The 16,761-nt window shown below is 40.3% G+C and overlaps 1 protein-coding gene across 1 annotated transcript in view; it reads left to right on the top strand.

The window, feature by feature from the left end:
* The window catches only part of FGD6 (FYVE, RhoGEF and PH domain containing 6), a 100,854-nt gene that overhangs the window by 72,562 nt on the left and 11,531 nt on the right, over nucleotides 1-16,761 (top strand). The window contains exons 12-18 of the mRNA XM_054028278.1: nucleotides 1,609-1,677; nucleotides 3,067-3,150; nucleotides 4,313-4,392; nucleotides 8,176-8,278; nucleotides 9,571-9,717; nucleotides 10,690-10,792; nucleotides 12,247-12,374. Of these exons, the coding sequence (XP_053884253.1) occupies nucleotides 1,609-1,677; nucleotides 3,067-3,150; nucleotides 4,313-4,392; nucleotides 8,176-8,278; nucleotides 9,571-9,717; nucleotides 10,690-10,792; nucleotides 12,247-12,374 (714 nt within the window). The remainder of the gene's footprint in view (nucleotides 1-1,608; nucleotides 1,678-3,066; nucleotides 3,151-4,312; nucleotides 4,393-8,175; nucleotides 8,279-9,570; nucleotides 9,718-10,689; nucleotides 10,793-12,246; nucleotides 12,375-16,761) is intronic.

Below are 16,761 nucleotides of genomic sequence, written 5' to 3'. Positions count from 1 at the left end.
AAGGTCTAGAAGACGTGACCTAGGAGGGAAGATGGAAAAAATTGGATTTGTTTAGTCTGGAGAAGAGAAGATTGGGGGGGGGGGGGGGGGGGGGGACATGGTAACAGTTTTCAAGTACATAAAAGGTTGTTATAAAGAGGAGGGTGATAAATTGCTCTACTTAACCACTGAGGATAGGACAAGAAGCAATATGTTTAAATTGCAGCAAGGGAGGTTTATGTTGGACATTAAGAAAAACTTCCTAACTGTCAGGGTGGTTAAGCACTGGAATAAATTGCCTAGGGAGGTTGTGGAATCTCCATCATTGGAGATTTTTAAGAGCAGGTTGGACAAACACCTCTCAGGGATGGTCTAGATAATACTTAGCCCTGCTTTGAGTGCAGGGGACTGGACTAGAAGACCTCTCGAGGTCCCTTCCAGTCCTCCGATTCTATCATTCTGTGTATATTGTTCGCAGCTATACTGAAAGCTTTGCCACCACATTGTTGCGACTTCAATTGGAACATGAGAAGTCAGAGGAAAGACTTAAAAATAAGTTAGAGCAAACTCCGTCCTCCAGTGCAAGTACACAATCCCTGTGGATTTCATTGGTAGTTGAGGATGATCAGCTCCTCTCGAGTGCAGGATCGAGCCCTTTGTCCCAATTATATTTTAATAGCAGAAACTTGGTAATTACCATGGAATCCCTTAGGGTTTTTTCTTATTCGAGATTTTAATTGATTCATAATGTGACTTGTACAATACTAAACAAGTGAGATACAAATGTAAGGACCCATCTTAATTCTCTCAATCACCCTGCCATGAGCAGTCCCACACCCATTTTTGCATATTCTCTGTGAGTATATATTTTCCTACGGTATTTTCCTCTGTATGTATCCGATGAAGTGGGTTTTAGCCCACAAAAGCTTATGCCCAAATAAATGTGTTAGCCTCTAAGGTGCCACAAGTACTCCTCGTTCTTTTTACTGATCTCTGTGAAACTACTCACATGAGTGAAGTTACTTGTTCTGATGTTTGCAGAATTGTGTCCATAAGCTGCAATTGTGGGAGCACTGTTGCTCAGCCTCTGGAAAAGGTATGAGCAGCTCCATATGTGATAGGTTAGCGATTTTATATGATTTAAACATGGAGTCCACATCTTTTGGATGTTGCGTGTTATCTGCAGTTAAGGATCAACTTCTCATAAGAAGCTAGGTCAGTTGATATTGAGGCCCATTCATTTACTGTAGATGGGACCTTCTTCCAATGTCCAAGTATTGGTTTTATATTATGCTAAGCAGACCTTCTAATTCCAATAAGTTCCTTTTTTATTAATCCATTTTATTTATTGCATTTATAAGGATACCTAGGGATAATTATGCAGGAGTACATTTTTTATAACAGGTTTATCAAAAATGCTAACCTACAAGTTTTATATCCCAGAACAGGAAATCTTTCTTCATGATCATTGGTGCTTGATGTGTTTTACTTCGTGTCTTTTATGAAATTTCAAACACATCTATGGCACTAAATGAATAAGAATTTTAAAGAGAGAAGCTTATTCATGCAGTTTTTGTGCCCTCAACAGCTAAGTTTTGCAATATTTGTTTATCTTCTTTAACTTGCCAGGTCTTTCTCAAAGAAGGAACGTTGATGAAGCTTTCCAGGAAGGTCATGCAGCCGCGAATGTTTTTTCTGGTAAGATGCCATGAACATTTCTATGTGCCTAATGCCAGAGTAATTGAATAGTGGTAGAAACATTTACACCACAAATATAAATAACTGGCAACTTCAGCTGACTGTTAAAAAATTGAGCATTTTATATGCAGTTTGTATCACTGTTTTGCGTGTTCAGTGTGGTTTAGCAAGATGATTTGTGTACACTAAAAGATAAACAAAAAATCCCAGTTATAAAATTCTTTCTGTTTGACCAAAATTCAGTCACTGTTTTTAACAACTTTTTGAGAAAAGAATCTGAGGTTTTGAAAAGCTGAGACTACTACTCTAGTCCTTTGAATTCTAATAGATTTGAAAATCCAAAATCAGGTGTCCAGAGCATTACTTGTCACATTTTTTAAAAGTTTATCATATATCTTTGGATTGGGCACCGGGTTGGGGAGTCAAGGGTCCCATGTTCTATTCCTGGCCTTGCTGCTGACCTGCTCTGTGACCTTGGATAAGTCACACAATCTCTCTGTGTCTACTTCCCTGCCCATCCTTTGTCTGTCTTGTCTATTTAGACATAAACTCTTTGAGGCAGGATCTGACTCTTACTATATGTTTGTGCGGTGTCTGGCACAATGGAGCACCATCTTAGCTGGTGCTAGTGTAATACAAGTAATATAGTAGCTCCTCAAATTTAGTGAAGTCTTGAGCATTAACTCCGACAAAATGCAGTCCAGAGCCAGGCTTCAGTCCAGAATGCCATATGAAGTACCACTGTGAGCTCTTCATTTTTTATATTTGTTCAGCATTCGTTTATGATATGAATAACCAGAAATACATATACTACCCTAGGCACAGGAAACCTTAATTCTGGCCTTTCCTAACTTGAGTGCTTGACATTGCAACTTTACTAATGTTCTCTGAATGCAGTTTTGTGTGTGTGTGTGTGTGTGTGTGTGTGTGTGTGTGTGTGTGTAATATAACTTTTAGTTGCAAGAAACTGTTCCTTATGGGTTTCAATGGCCTATTCCCTGACATCAGTACTCCCAGTTTGCCCATAAATAATGTACTTTTCATTGATAAATAGCTTTTTTATTTTGGGAATTTTCTTTCAGCTTTTAGAAAGTCTTTGTGCAGAGAATGTGACAAAAAATGTTTACATAACTAAAATGTTAATAGACCTATATTCTTACCTACATTGTATACATGAACATTTGTTACAAATAAATAGAACTCTCTTCTCAGAATCCAAACTAAAGTAATAGCATGTAGAGGACACATTTCTAGACTCTAAATTTCTACCTTCAATGCATGTGTATCAATGCTATACAAATTTCATACATTTTCAGTACACTATAGTTGAAACTATCTTTTTATTATTTAATCCTTTAGCCATTTGAAAGTGTGTGTTTTGTATTGCAGTTTAATGATGCTCTGTTGTATACAACTCCAGTACAGTCTGGCATGTATAAACTCAACAACATGCTTTCATTGGCTGGAATGAAGGTGAGAGCTCTTCTCTGGCAATTTTTTGTCAAAACGTATCTGAACGCCTGCATGTTATTTTTCCACAGACAAGTAGATTTATTGTTGGAAAGAAATATTATAAGTTGCTTACATTAAGAGCCATGATAGAAGCATAGCCTTTGTTGCATGGTGTATGGACCTTTGGGCCATTAATAACTATCCTTTTAAAAATGCATTCATTGTTGGGGGCCAGTTGGAAGAAGAGGAGGAGAATTGTAATGCAATCAAAGGGGAGAAACAGAGAGAGAGAACTGCCTAAATACCTGATTAGTGTTGGCTGGCCTGGGAAGGCTTCCTCAGGCAATTCTACAATTGCACCTTAATATTAACTGCCTTGGGTCCAGTATTAGGCTTCCCTGAAACAAAGGCTGCTTACTTATGTATGCATGGCTGCCCCTTCCCTACCTCATGGCCATTCTGACTTGTTTGCCCACCCTCAAAAAACACACACCTCTCTGATTGCCTGACAACTTTCTGGTGGGCCAAATCCTCCACAGCTGGGTTTCTCCAAAGACTGCCAATCCTAGGGGAAAATACAGCAGTTAGGAGGGGTACAATCTCAGGTCTTCATGGAAAGTCCCCAAAGTTGACCCTCCCCCCCCTTTTTTTAATTGTACCTTTCCTATAACCCCTCTAAAAAGTGTTGTCCGGCCATCTCCGAGCTGGAATATCCTGAGCTGTATCAAGAAACTTCTATTACGTACACCGACACAGGCAGACACAGCTGTTAGGTGACACTGGTACAGTAGGACAAACCGCCTTCTGCTCCTGTTCAGGAGTTAAGTGTCTTATCCATGATGCTGCCAGAAAAAAGGGCCAAGTTCAGCTGAAGGCCCAGATTCACAGGAGACAGCATGAGAGACTATTTACAAGACTGCATTCTGTGTTTTGTGATGTCAGCAAATATCCTGGGGTGGCTACATAAACACTCAACCTATAAACTCAGTTACACTTGAAACTCGGGATTTCAGAACTGATGGGCTGGTGTGTGAGCTCCTACTGTTGTGCTATTTGCTGTCCAGTTTTTACTCTTTCTGCAAGAGAAAAGTCTATTGCTTTAGTTCACCTGTTGTTACAGGTATCTCCTTGAAGTCATATTGATTCATTTTCAATTAAGAGTTGTTTTCTTTGTCCACTGTAGGTTAGAAAACCAACCCAGGAAGCTTATCAAAATGAGTTGAACATAGAAAGCGTAGAGCGATCCTTCATACTCTCAGCAAGGTAAATATCCTAAGCTAATAATGTATATTAAATAGCACACATTTTTCAGATACAATACATAAACTATGAAGCTGCATATTGTCTAAGTTTACACTCATTGTTTTGTATTTGTGTGATGAAGGTTGCTCTCATCTACAATAGTAACTCTAGAAGCATGGAGAATTTGTAGAGGGTTCCTCGAATGAAGACAAACTAGTTTCAATTCCCTCTCCTCATGTTGTTTAAGTTGTGTTATTTTAGATGATCAGAGTCATAGCTAATGAGGTTTTAAGTTCATATAATGCCACTGCTGTGCAGTTCACCTTGATATCTAGGGAAAACTCCCCCCAAGTTTGGATTCTGTACCAAAGGAAGTTAGTCTTTGAACTGTCTGGGTAGTGACTACCATTTGTATCAGAATTTTGCTCACACCATTACATTTGTTTAACTGTTCACCAGACTGAAAAGACAGAAAGTATGAGTTTTATTCAAGTCACCCAATACCTTGGGAGAATTATTTCTTGCTACCTTTTGAGGAGAAAAAAATGCTGCTCCTTTTTAAAAACAAACAAACAAAAAAAACCATAAATCTAAAAATGTTCACTTAAGTGGTTTTATTTTAAGCTTTGAAATTCTGGACTTTTTTTCTGTTTCTGCTTCTCTTCCAAAGTTACTGCTAAGTGATGACGTGAAATCCAGCAATAAAATACTGATGTGATAACACGGCTTTTGATATAAGTTTGAGGGAGAGGGTCTTCTAGCTGTAGCACAGATGTCATTAGAACAGGAAACAGATTGTATTTTGAAGCTGCAAAGTAGAGGTGGCATTAAATTATTGAATCATAAAAAACAGATACAATGTGGACTTTAGCCAAATCTTCTTTCACATTTTGGCTCCCACATATATGAATCAAATCAATGGTGCTAGGAAAATATGTAGCAGTTACCAGCAAACTAAATCCTCTCTGGTAGTATTCAGAGTATTCACTGCCACTAAATTATTGTAGAAAAGCTCGTATCTGCCTTTGTGAAGCTGTCTTTTCCAAAGGCTTGATTCTCCTATTCTAGCTGTTTAGAGAATTTGAGCCATGAGTGTTGTACATTCTGTCCGCTGTGACAATACTGATGTCAATGAGCAAAGATACATTCCCTCTTCTTTTTGCAAAACAGCAGTAGTGTGGGCTTCGTCACGCTCTGTGACCTTGCATCTATTGACTTTAGGATGTCTGCACAAAACAGTGTTTCAAACAGAGAGGCACCCGAGTTAACATTGTCCAAGCAGCCAAAGGAAGTAGCACAGTTGTGCCTGAGTAGTAGCAGTTATTTATAACTGGGGATTGAAAAGAAGTGTTGTATGTATTTACATTTATCTCTAATGTAAACATTTTGCATATTGGGCGAAGGATGCATTGCACACAGCATAGGACTTAATTCTGCACCTGTTGAAGTCAGTGACAATTTTGCCATTGAATGCTGCAGTCGGTGCAGATTCAGACCTTTGGTGCTTAGGTGCCACAATGACTGAGCACTTCACAAATATGTAGGAAGAGCCTTGACACAAATGCAGGATAGGACTATACCATCTCTGCTCTGGCTAATATGATGCTTTATGGAAATGACACTGAATTATCCTTACAATTATTGGGGTGCCAAATGAACATACCTACATACATATAATTGAATCTTAACATTTGAGATTATAGGTTTGTTTGGTTTCACTGTTCAGGGGAAATTAACATTTCAGAATGATGCAAGGGAATGATACTTTAATTGTAAATGAGAGGAAATAACTGAGAGATTCCTCTGCATCTCTGTAGACTGTAGCTTTGGTTAAGGGGTTGTGATTTTTTCCCCCCAAAAATAGATTATAATTTCCAAAGGCTGAATGCATAGTATTTATTTCTTCTAACTTTTGTGCCTGAAAATTGTTTCTATCAAACTTGGTGAAATACTTTTATATGCAAAAGATTTGGTGGAATCACACTGTTCCCTAGCAGAGAGGTGTTATCAGTGTAAAAAAAAACAAAAAAAAAACACAAAACCATGCTACTGCTGTAATAGGTGCTAATTGTGGCAAACTTTTAGGACAGCGGCAATTGAGGTCAATGCTTGTTAGGTCCTTAGAAATTTAACACTTAGAAGTGGCCCAACCATCTCTGAATTAAGGCATATTGATACTAGAAATGCTGTTTCTGTGTTTCTATAAAACTTCATTTTCTAGTGCTGTCACTTTTGATTCTTTGGGAGCATTCAGTTCTCTTCTTTTCAAAAATAAAATAAATCAGTGCTGGTCTAGCTTGTTGAAGCTATCTAGGTAAAAACTGTGATTTAAACAATAATGATAGACGCACAAGGCATTTACTAGGGATTAATGACCAGTTGGGGGAAGATGTCCCAAGGTGCAGTTGAAGATTTCCAGCTGTAATTAATCCTCAGGAAATGCCCAATGCCAAAGTCATTATATCTGTTATAAGATGAACAGGGTATGTGAGCCAGGGGGAAAAGTTATATAGATGTTTTTCAATGACTGATGCAATTTCCATCAGCATGTACAATGGATGTGTAGTGAATCAATCACCTACATACAGACTGAATGTCTCATCTTTCAGTATCATTCATCTTCTTATATCTCATTCTCATGGCTTTTGGGTCTCATTTGGCAATTTAATATGTTTCCAGTGTGCTCATACTCTGTGTGTTACAAAACTGGTCAAATAAAATTCGTACCAGACTTTAGAGAGACAGGCTTCCCTTCTGCTATTTTTACTGACAGCCATATTCAATATGTTCAGTACACACAACAGAACTGAAGTTTGAAAAGACTCTAAAGGAAAAGTTAAAGTTTTACAAACTTAACATAGCAAAACTTTGCCCATTTCCTAGGGGAGATATAGATGTAAATAGATATCTTGCAAGGCTTATTGCCAGTTTGATCTAATGGCTGTGTGAAAGTCGAGACAGCACTCTGGTCTGTACAGAACTCCAGAATTTAGTTTTCGTAAGTTAATAATGAGAACACTATGGCCCTGAAAACCTGTAGCACATAATTGATTTCAGTGGGACTGCTAAAATGAATAAATGCTGAATGTTTGCAGGATTAGGGACTGGATTGTGCACTCATGTTAGTAGTCCCACTGAAGTCAATGTGCACTATGGATGCTCAGCCAGCAACTCTGAAAATTGGGCCACTTATAATTTAGTTGCTTAAATATAGATTTAGCAGGGTAATTAAAGGCAACCAAATTTTGAAAATTTTAGTCAGAATTTCTGAGCCATAGAAGTTGGCTGGAGACATGAATATTCCAGAACTAATGCATATTGGCTTTTTCTCACAGGATAAAAAACCAACATAAGTAAATATTTGGATTTGGCAAAATATTCTTCTTCCCAATGGGAAGGATAGTCAAAGTGCCATAGCTCTGCTCCTGCCTATATCTTGTCTCTTCTTTTTCACAGATTAGACCAGCATTCTACTAATTCCGATTTGGTCCTCTTTTTATCCCCCGTGCATGAGGGCCTCCAAGTTTTCTTCTATGTTGCCCCTTACATCTGGAATTGTCCTGCCTGATCCTATATACCGCACAACTTCAGTTGCCTCCAAATCCATACTCTAAATCTACTTCTCTTTAATGCTCTAACTATAATCAACACTCCCACATCAACCTAATATAATCTAAACTAATAGTCATTAAAAACAAAAAAGAAATAACATGATGTGTGCCTGGCAAAAACCATGCCATAGCCAGAGTCAGTTTTTTGACATTTTTAATGTTAACCATACTTCAATGTCTTTGACACCAACAGTTCTGCTACAGAAAGAGATGAATGGTTAGAAGCCATCTCCAGATCAATTGAAGACTATACAAAGAAGAGAATCACATTTAACCCGAGTAAAAGTCTTGAAGAGGTATACCACACCATTCTCTTTGATTTCTTTGGGCATGAATATATTTTCTACTACGTATTAAAACTCAGCACAGCACTTTAGAAAAGAAAAGTGGCAAGTATTAATAATAGAACAGAATTTGAGATGTAGATCTTTCATAGTTTCATTAAAAAAATTCAGATGTCGGTTCTCAGTAATCCTAAGAACAGGAGAAAAGAGGTTAGATATCCATCCATTCTAGTCCTTAAAATAGAATAACGCTAGCTAAGATAATGCAGTGGCTCTCAAACTTTTTTACTGGTGACCCCTTTCACATAGCAAGTCTCTGAGTGCGACCTCCCCCCTTATAAATAAAAAACACTTTTTAATATATTTAACACCATTATAAACGCTGGAGGCAAAGCGGGGTTTGGGGTGGAGGCTGACAGCTTGTGACCCCCCCATGTAATAACCTCGCGACCCCCTAAGGGGTCCTGACCCCCAGTTTGAGAACCCCTGAGATAATGGATGTAAACAAACTGGAATATCTTGGTACTAAACAAGTAGAGTAGTGATGCCAGTGGGGGGGGCAAACACTCCCATCCCCCCAAGGTTTTTGCACTTGTTCCAGGTGACCTAGGCAATGGAGCTGGGGGGTGGGGCATGATCTGATCACTTAAGAAGTAGTCCTGTACTAAATCAATACGGCTGCTGCTTGAGCAGTCCGGAGCGTTGCTGCAGCTGTGTGGTCTAAACCCCACTGAAATCTGACCTGGGCACCCCTCGGTACAGCTGGAGAGGAGGCCGAACCAATAATATTGCGATCTGGTACACAGGGAGGGAGTCTGCTTCTGTATGGTGGAGTGCAGTGGAGTCCATCTAAAACTCGATTCCTGGTGGCACCAGGTCATGCCCTGTGTGGGTGAGAGAGGGGGGAGACTCCCTGGCCAGGGGAGAACCAAGGTCCCTATGGCAGGCGGGGGGGGGGACGTGAACAGGGACCAGAATGGGATCCCTGTTGGGGAGGGGGGAGGGAGAGAAACGCCAGGATTTGCCGGACCTCCCTCCCCTGAAATATCTGAATTGGCAGCACTGAAATAGAGATTTATTAGCACCTTTCTGATTCAATGAAATAATTTCAGCATCTTCTTTTAGAGCTCAGTTGTGATAATGTTGCTGGTGAACCAGCAGAGAATCTGTATTTAAGACACTGACCAGTTACGTGAATGGAGAATCCTTAGGAAACAGAATACTTGTATTTAACCTTGATAATTCAGTGGTGAAAAATACATTACTGCTTGTAATTTAATGGAGTTCCACCTCCATTTTCTCAGGCAGATCCAGAGAAAGAGGATGAAGATAGTCCTCTCGGATCAAAGGCTCCCATCTGGGTTCCTGATACTAGAGCCACTATGTGTATGATCTGTACTAGTGAATTCACGTTGACCTGGAGAAGACATCACTGCAGGGCATGTGGAAAGGTTGGGTGAACTTGTAACTTCCTTCTTTTGCAAGAGTCATTCAAGATTTTTGTTTCCGTATGGGGGAATTTGATTGCATTAAAACACATTAGCAATATTGCTGTGTTGAGAGAACATTATACCTTAAGTGAAAATAACATTATTTCCTACCCTAAATATCCTTGTTATTACATCAATTCTCTAGTTAAACCTATCCAGTGCTTCTTGTCATATTTTACATTTCAGGAGGAAAAAAAAGACGCATGTCTTTCACTCCTTCAGTAGCACAATGCATGCCAAGAAAATTAACTTAAATATTCAAAGTATCTTTTTCACTGGCTGTGAGTTAAGGTTGAACCCATTTTGCAAGACTTCCAAACAATGCATACCCATGAAACTAGAAAAAAAACTATTGTATATTTTATTGCTGTCTTAACCTAGTCACATTTCACATCTTACTTTTTAGTCAAATGGGAATTCAGTATTCAGTGTAGTTGAAACACATCAATTTCTCCGTAACACAGACAAGAGGATAATATAACTAGATAGATATTGTGATCATCTAAAAATACAAGTTTAAAAAAACTGAGCATGTTTCTTAATAAACTTGTAGATGAGATTTGACAATACAATAACAATTTGCTAATTTATACTTTGCTAGTCCATAAATTTGATATTTCTCACTAATCCAGTAGTTTCACCCCCCATTCTCAGATTTTTATTTATTTATTGTTCAAAATATTCTGTACAAAATCAGAAAATGATATAACTATCAAATATTGTCAGTCACGTAAAATCAGTTCTGGAAAGAGTATTTTGTGTGGAACATCCCTGTGAATTATCATGCATGTCCCTCCAAACCCTCAGGTTGTAAAATTGTTACTTGTTTGGGGCTCAACAGCACGGATTTAGTGAAACTCAGATATAAGTTTTTAAGGGATTGGTGTGCGTGTGGTTGTGCATGCTATATAATAACATTTTACATGTTTTCAGATTGTCTGCCAAGCATGTTCCACAAATAAACATGGCTTGGACTATATGAAAAACCAACCAGCAAGAGTGTGTGATCATTGCTTCAAAGAACTACAGAAACAAGGTAGAGGGAAAACTTTTTTTTAATCGATCTCTCTCTGTCTCGTAATTATATAGCCCCCATTTCCACAGTATCAGAGCACCTCATCTTTACTGCATTTATCCTCCCAGCACCCCTGTGAGAGCGGGAAGTACTAGTAACCTGTTTTACAGATGGGGAAACTGAGGCACAGAGCCACCAAATGACTTGCCCAAGGTCACATAAGAAATCTGTGGCAGAGCAGGGAACTGAATGCCAGGCTAGCACCTAACCGCTGGCCCAGAGACCGGTGGTGTTGATATTTGCAACATTGTTATGTGATTTCAAGGCGACTTTTCCAGGGCTCTTGTTGTAAAGCAGAGGCTGCTCAGGAGCTTTGCCTGGGCCACCAGCAGTTTCCACCTTCAGCTGCTAATGGATGCTGTGCTGCAGGTGGCTGCAGCAGTTGTCTAGTTTATTGGGGCACCCTTTGCATCCTGAGCTGTGTCCCAGTCACAGAGCCAGTGCAGCAGAACAGAGCACCCTATCTCTTCCCGTCATGCTGACCAGTATTGTCTAATTGTTTCCTTGTACTCCCCCATCTGTCTACCTATATCCATCTGTATTGTTTTACCTTACACTTAGATTGTAAGCTCTTTGGAGCAGGGACTGCCTTTTTGTTCTGCGTTTGTACAGCGCCTAGCACAATGGGGTCCAGGTCTATGATTAGGACTCCCAGGCACTAGAATAACATACATAATCCATACTAATAATCACCACCCTCAACCACAAGCAGGAAGGGGGAGTTAACGGAGGTATGCCCACGGGACAGCCCTCTTACGTGCAGGCTGGCCACAGGGAGCCACTAGTGATGCCTGCTGGGGGGAGGATGTGGGAGGCCGTAGGACCTTGCTGAGGAGATTGGGGGAGGGGGCCTGAGTTGGGGAGAGAAAGCATGCTCAGGGAGTTGAGGTCTGCAGGACCTTGCTGGGTGGGAGTGGGAAGCAGCAGGAGCCCCTGCCATTGGGTTTTTGGGTAGTGAGGAGGAGTCAGGAAGCAGATGCAGAGGGGAATTGGGGCCTGCATTTTGTGTGTGGGAATACGTTGTGTGTATTTAAGGTTGAGTTTTCACCCTGTAATTGTCTTGTACACATGGGCGGGTGGGCAGGGGGAGTTCAAAAACAGGATTTATACTTTATATATATATATATATCAACTTCATGATTTTTTGGTCCAATCTCATGATTTTGGGAGCTCTAACTCGTGATATTGTAACTTTTGAAATTGGCAATACTGAGAGGCAAAATTCCTGTTTAATATGGTTAGGAAATATAATATCATATGCAGTGTTTCAGAGATTAACTGTGTTTTTTAAAAAAAAAAAATTACCTTACACCAAACAGAAATTATAGCTGTGTTTAAAACTTTTTGTAAGGAACACTGTGCATATGTTAGTCATCTGCAATGTAAAAGCACTGTGCATGTTGTATACATTTTAGATAACCACTTCACTCCTAAGAGTGGATCCCCAGTGAACCATAAATCTCCATCCAGTGCCTTGTCTACAGTGTTACATAGTATTCCGTCTGGGAGAAAACAGAAAAAAATTCCTGCTGCTCTCAAAGAAGTAAGTGTTTCCCTTAAACTTTACCTCTCATCGGTGTTAAATCATCCATGTTTAATAACAATAAAATTTAAAAAAACTTCTGTGATCTTTTTCAGATACTGCATTTAAAGGAAAGGGGAATTTTTCTGGTGACACAATGGCCATGTGTATGCATACAGTGCTGCAGCTGTACTAATCCAGCTGCACCGCGTCTGGTGAAGACGTGAGCGGCAGAAGCTATGTTGGCAGGAGAAACTCTCCTTCCAACATAAGTGCTCGTGTGCTCAGCGCTATGTCAGTGTAACTTATGTCACTCAGGGCAGGAAAGAGTCTCTCCACTGAGCGACATAGGTTATGCCAACATAGGCTGTAGTGTAGACCAGTGTTCCCTCTAATTTTTTATGTCCATGTGTGGAATGAATTTTGTTAGGTGCACCAATATGGAGGTGATGTGTGACACATCCCCTTCATATTGGTGCACATAACAAAATTGATGTGATGAGGGTGGGGCCTCAGTGCTGGGGCAGAGGGTTGGGGTGTATGTGGGGGGGTGAGGGCTCTGCCTGGGTGTGAGGGCTCTGAAGTGGGGCTGGGGATGAAGAGTGCGGGAGGGGTGCAGGTTCTGGGGTGGGGCTGGGGATGAGGGATTTGGGGTGCAGGGCTGCAGTGGGGAGAGAGGACTTGCCCCAGGGCTGCAATAGGGAGAGAGGACTCCCCCCAGCCCTCACCGCAGCAGCTTGGGGCTGGGAGAGAGGCTCCTCTCCCTGGCCACAGCAGTTCCGGTGGACCTGAGCCAGCGGGGAGGGGCACATCTCCTGGCTGCGGCAGCTCTACACTGGGGACAGCAGGGAGGGAAGGTAGGTGTAGACATAGCTGAAACAGCTGAAATTTAGTTATAGGATTGACTTGGGACTTGATTGTGACTTTAGGTAGAGCCATAGCAGCCCAGGAGGTGTTGTGGTCAGACACTTCTGAATCAGAAATTCTCTCTTGATTTCCCTCCCTTCCAACCCCGTCCAGGGAGGTACTAATTTACTGTTGGATTATGCCAACAGTGAATTCAACACCCCCACACATCAACACTGGACAGTATATAGAGGGAAGGGTGGGAGGGGATGGAGCCAAGATTCCACTCATTCCCCACCCACCTGCACTGAGGGTGGGATGGTATAGGAGTAAGCAAACACCCTATTAATTGTATGTGAATGGACTCAAAGTCCAGGTAGCTCACATAGGAGTGTTCTGACTTCCTCCTATTCTGATGCACAGGCCTGTATCTAACCTCCAGTGATTACAGAAGTCGTCCTTCCAGCCTCCATGGAAGGGCATCATCCATGTAATTTTTGTAGCCGTAATGAGTATTATGTGGAGTTGAGTGAGTTAGCAGCAGTATCGTAGGATCAGAATGGAGGCTGGGTCTCTGCAGCATACAGAAGATGCAATGGGGAGGGAATGTGAGAAGCTCTAGTACATTTATAAAAATGATGTACTGTGGAAAAATGCTACATAAGAGCTAGGTGGTGGCATTGTTTATTATTATGGGTATGCTAACAATAGGTAAGACAGCCTTGTTCTTTATCGATAGAACTGTGATAGAAATATATATGGTTCACCCTGACTCTCTTCACTTAGCTACTAATACTGGCTTTTTGGTATTTTAACCATTTCTACCATGATGGTGTAAACTACAAGAACAAAACTTCATTTCAGTAATGGCTGAGGGCAATATGCAAATTCTTTGCTCTATGAGGTCAACCAAAAGGCAAAATTGTTTTCTAAAAATAAAAGCAGTCCTGCACCACTGGCGAGCAGCAGCATGAGTTTTACATATGTAGATTAACTCCATCTGCCAATGGCAGGGGTCATTTAGAATCCAAAGGTGTGTTTGCATGTTATTTTATGTATTGGCTCTCATGTAGGCCTCATGGGACATGCAAGCACAAGAAGATTTGATGGATTACATCTAATACTGTGATTTTATTTTCAATTTTTCTTAGGGGCTCAAATGGACATCAGGGAGTCACTGCATTCATATTGTTAAAAGCTTTGCTCATTGACGTTAGCTTCACAAGATACTCAACTTGTTTTCTGAGAGTGTCTCAAGGTGGCAGTCATGCATTCCAACAGAGATCAGTGAAACACAAACAACACAGAATATATTAATTGGCATCTAAAAAGGCTGCCTATATTCCACTAAAACCCTTAGTGTTCTGTGCAATATCTTGTGTTTGAAAGATGCCCAAAATTTGGTCACACCATCTGCCAGTCTTCCAAGGGTGAGAATCCTTTTCACAGTCTTGGATTTCCCCTCCTAAGGAGGGAGTGCATGTGACCTGGAAAGCAGCACCATATGAAACACAAATTCAAATTCACACTGGCAGCGGTATCATTTTAAAACTGAGGAAAATATAATCGACTCCTGGGTAGCAATGACTGACCTAGGAACAGTTACTGTATTCCTTGTGCACCCAAAATTCCCTTTGGATGCAAAGGAAGATTTTGGTGCACAAGAAATGGGCTCCTAATTTTTTTAATACCACTGCACCTCTCAGCGAAACGGAGGTGAAAATATTTTTAAAAGATCACTCTTATGAGGGAGGATCTTTTCCTGTCCTTTAGGAAAGAGCAAAAGGGTATACTGGATTTCATGCTGTAAAAAACAGGCTACCACTGCAAGGGCTGGAAGAAATTTCCCTGCTGAAACATAAAATGTAGTTAATCTAATTTATTGCAGTTTGAAATATATATGTATTCCTTTTCCTGCTGTGGTAAGACTTTTTAGCACTGCCTGCAGCTTTGAGTTGCTCACATTTTGATGTATCCCTTTGTAAGCATCTTGTAAGAAATTTTACACAAGACTTTCAGTGTATTACCTGTCACTCTGCTGTGTCAACGTTCCACATGAGGCTTGGCAGAGACAACTAGGGCCCTCCTTAGCGCCTGTTAATTTTTCTTAAGACATGTTCCTTTCTAGAAAATGTCACTGAAAGTACTACTCAGAGCTTGAATGCTGTGTGAATGTTGTAAATATTTGAACGGGTAATGTAATGTTCATCCAAAAAAAGATCTGTTACTTGCAAAGATAATTGTTCAAATTGAGAACATAGTTTAAAATTGCACCACTTCACAACCTATTTTCTAGACAGGTATGTTGAATATTAGATCCACAGTCTAATGTTAGGCTGTTTTATGGTGGAAATATGAACATGCTATTTAATAATGTTAAGAATGTAACTTCCCCAGGTTTTTCATATCTCAGTTTTATCAGTTGATAGGAAGAGGAATTTCTGTGGTTATATCCCCATGTTCAGAACCATTTGGTAACATGTCCCTGTGTTTTATTGGCTTTCTTCCTGTTGAGTTCCAGTTATCCACACTCCCAAGTGTCCGGATGTATTTGGTGTAGTCTGAATGAGTTGTTCATTGGGATTCGGCTGTATCAAGAAATCTTAGAGTTTGGGAAAGACAGTAGCTTGAGAAGCATATTGAAATACTGTGTGGCAAATTTTTTGCTGTTGTAAACAGGTGCAGTTCCATTTGGTCCAGTATGTGTCTTAGTACCTCAGTGGCTGACCAGTGGATTCCACCTTTGCATGTGAGCCATCGCGGTATCGTGGCTGCATTCTATTATTTTATATGCCTTATTAGGCACCCAATAAGGTTTAGTATTAGTATCATGGGCAGGCTGACTGCACATTGATGGAAGTACCATGATGCCTTGGACAGTCTACTTATCATTACTAGGTGAGCACTAATAGTCACCACAGTTTCAGTGGCAGAATGGGATGGTGTGCTTTTCCTATTTTCTTGAAATCCTAATTTGTGCTGCGTACGTGTCCTGTTCCTCAAGTAGCCCTATTAAAAAATGAAGGGGCCACTTGTGAAATAAGCTGCTGTTCAATAGGGGTGAGGAGAGCCAAAGTGTTCTTCTGTGGGATAATGACCATTGTTATTGCAGTGAACAACAATTCTGCGTTGCAACGTATGAAAAAAAAAAACACCTGTTGCACATCTGGGCTTTCTTATAGATCTTATGTAACTCAGAAATAAAATGAAAATCTCTGGAGACCGTGTGCATGTGCGTGTGTGTAAAAAGCAACAGCAACTAATATCTTTTATATGAACCTATGAGATGGAAAAGTGGAATTTTGCAGGTGACTATATGAGGACTGTCAAGGCAGTTTTATGAACCACCACTAGGCGGGACACAATTATATCTGTTATCTACCCCAAGGCTCCTCAGTTGCTCAATCCTAATGTCTGGAGGGGAAAATGTCTGATTCCCAGTCTTTAATTTTGTATATTTCATTATCTAAAGTAAGCAAAAAGCATAAAATGAAATGCATGCAAACAAATCAGATTAAAAGAGAGGGGGTTAAGGTTATACCATAGAATCAGTCTAATTAAC

The sequence above is a fragment of the Malaclemys terrapin genome, chromosome 1, assembly GCF_027887155.1.
Source record: "Malaclemys terrapin pileata isolate rMalTer1 chromosome 1, rMalTer1.hap1, whole genome shotgun sequence".
NCBI classification, from domain to species: domain Eukaryota; kingdom Metazoa; phylum Chordata; order Testudines; family Emydidae; genus Malaclemys; species Malaclemys terrapin.
This window is presented reverse-complemented; position numbering and strand designations above follow the sequence as displayed.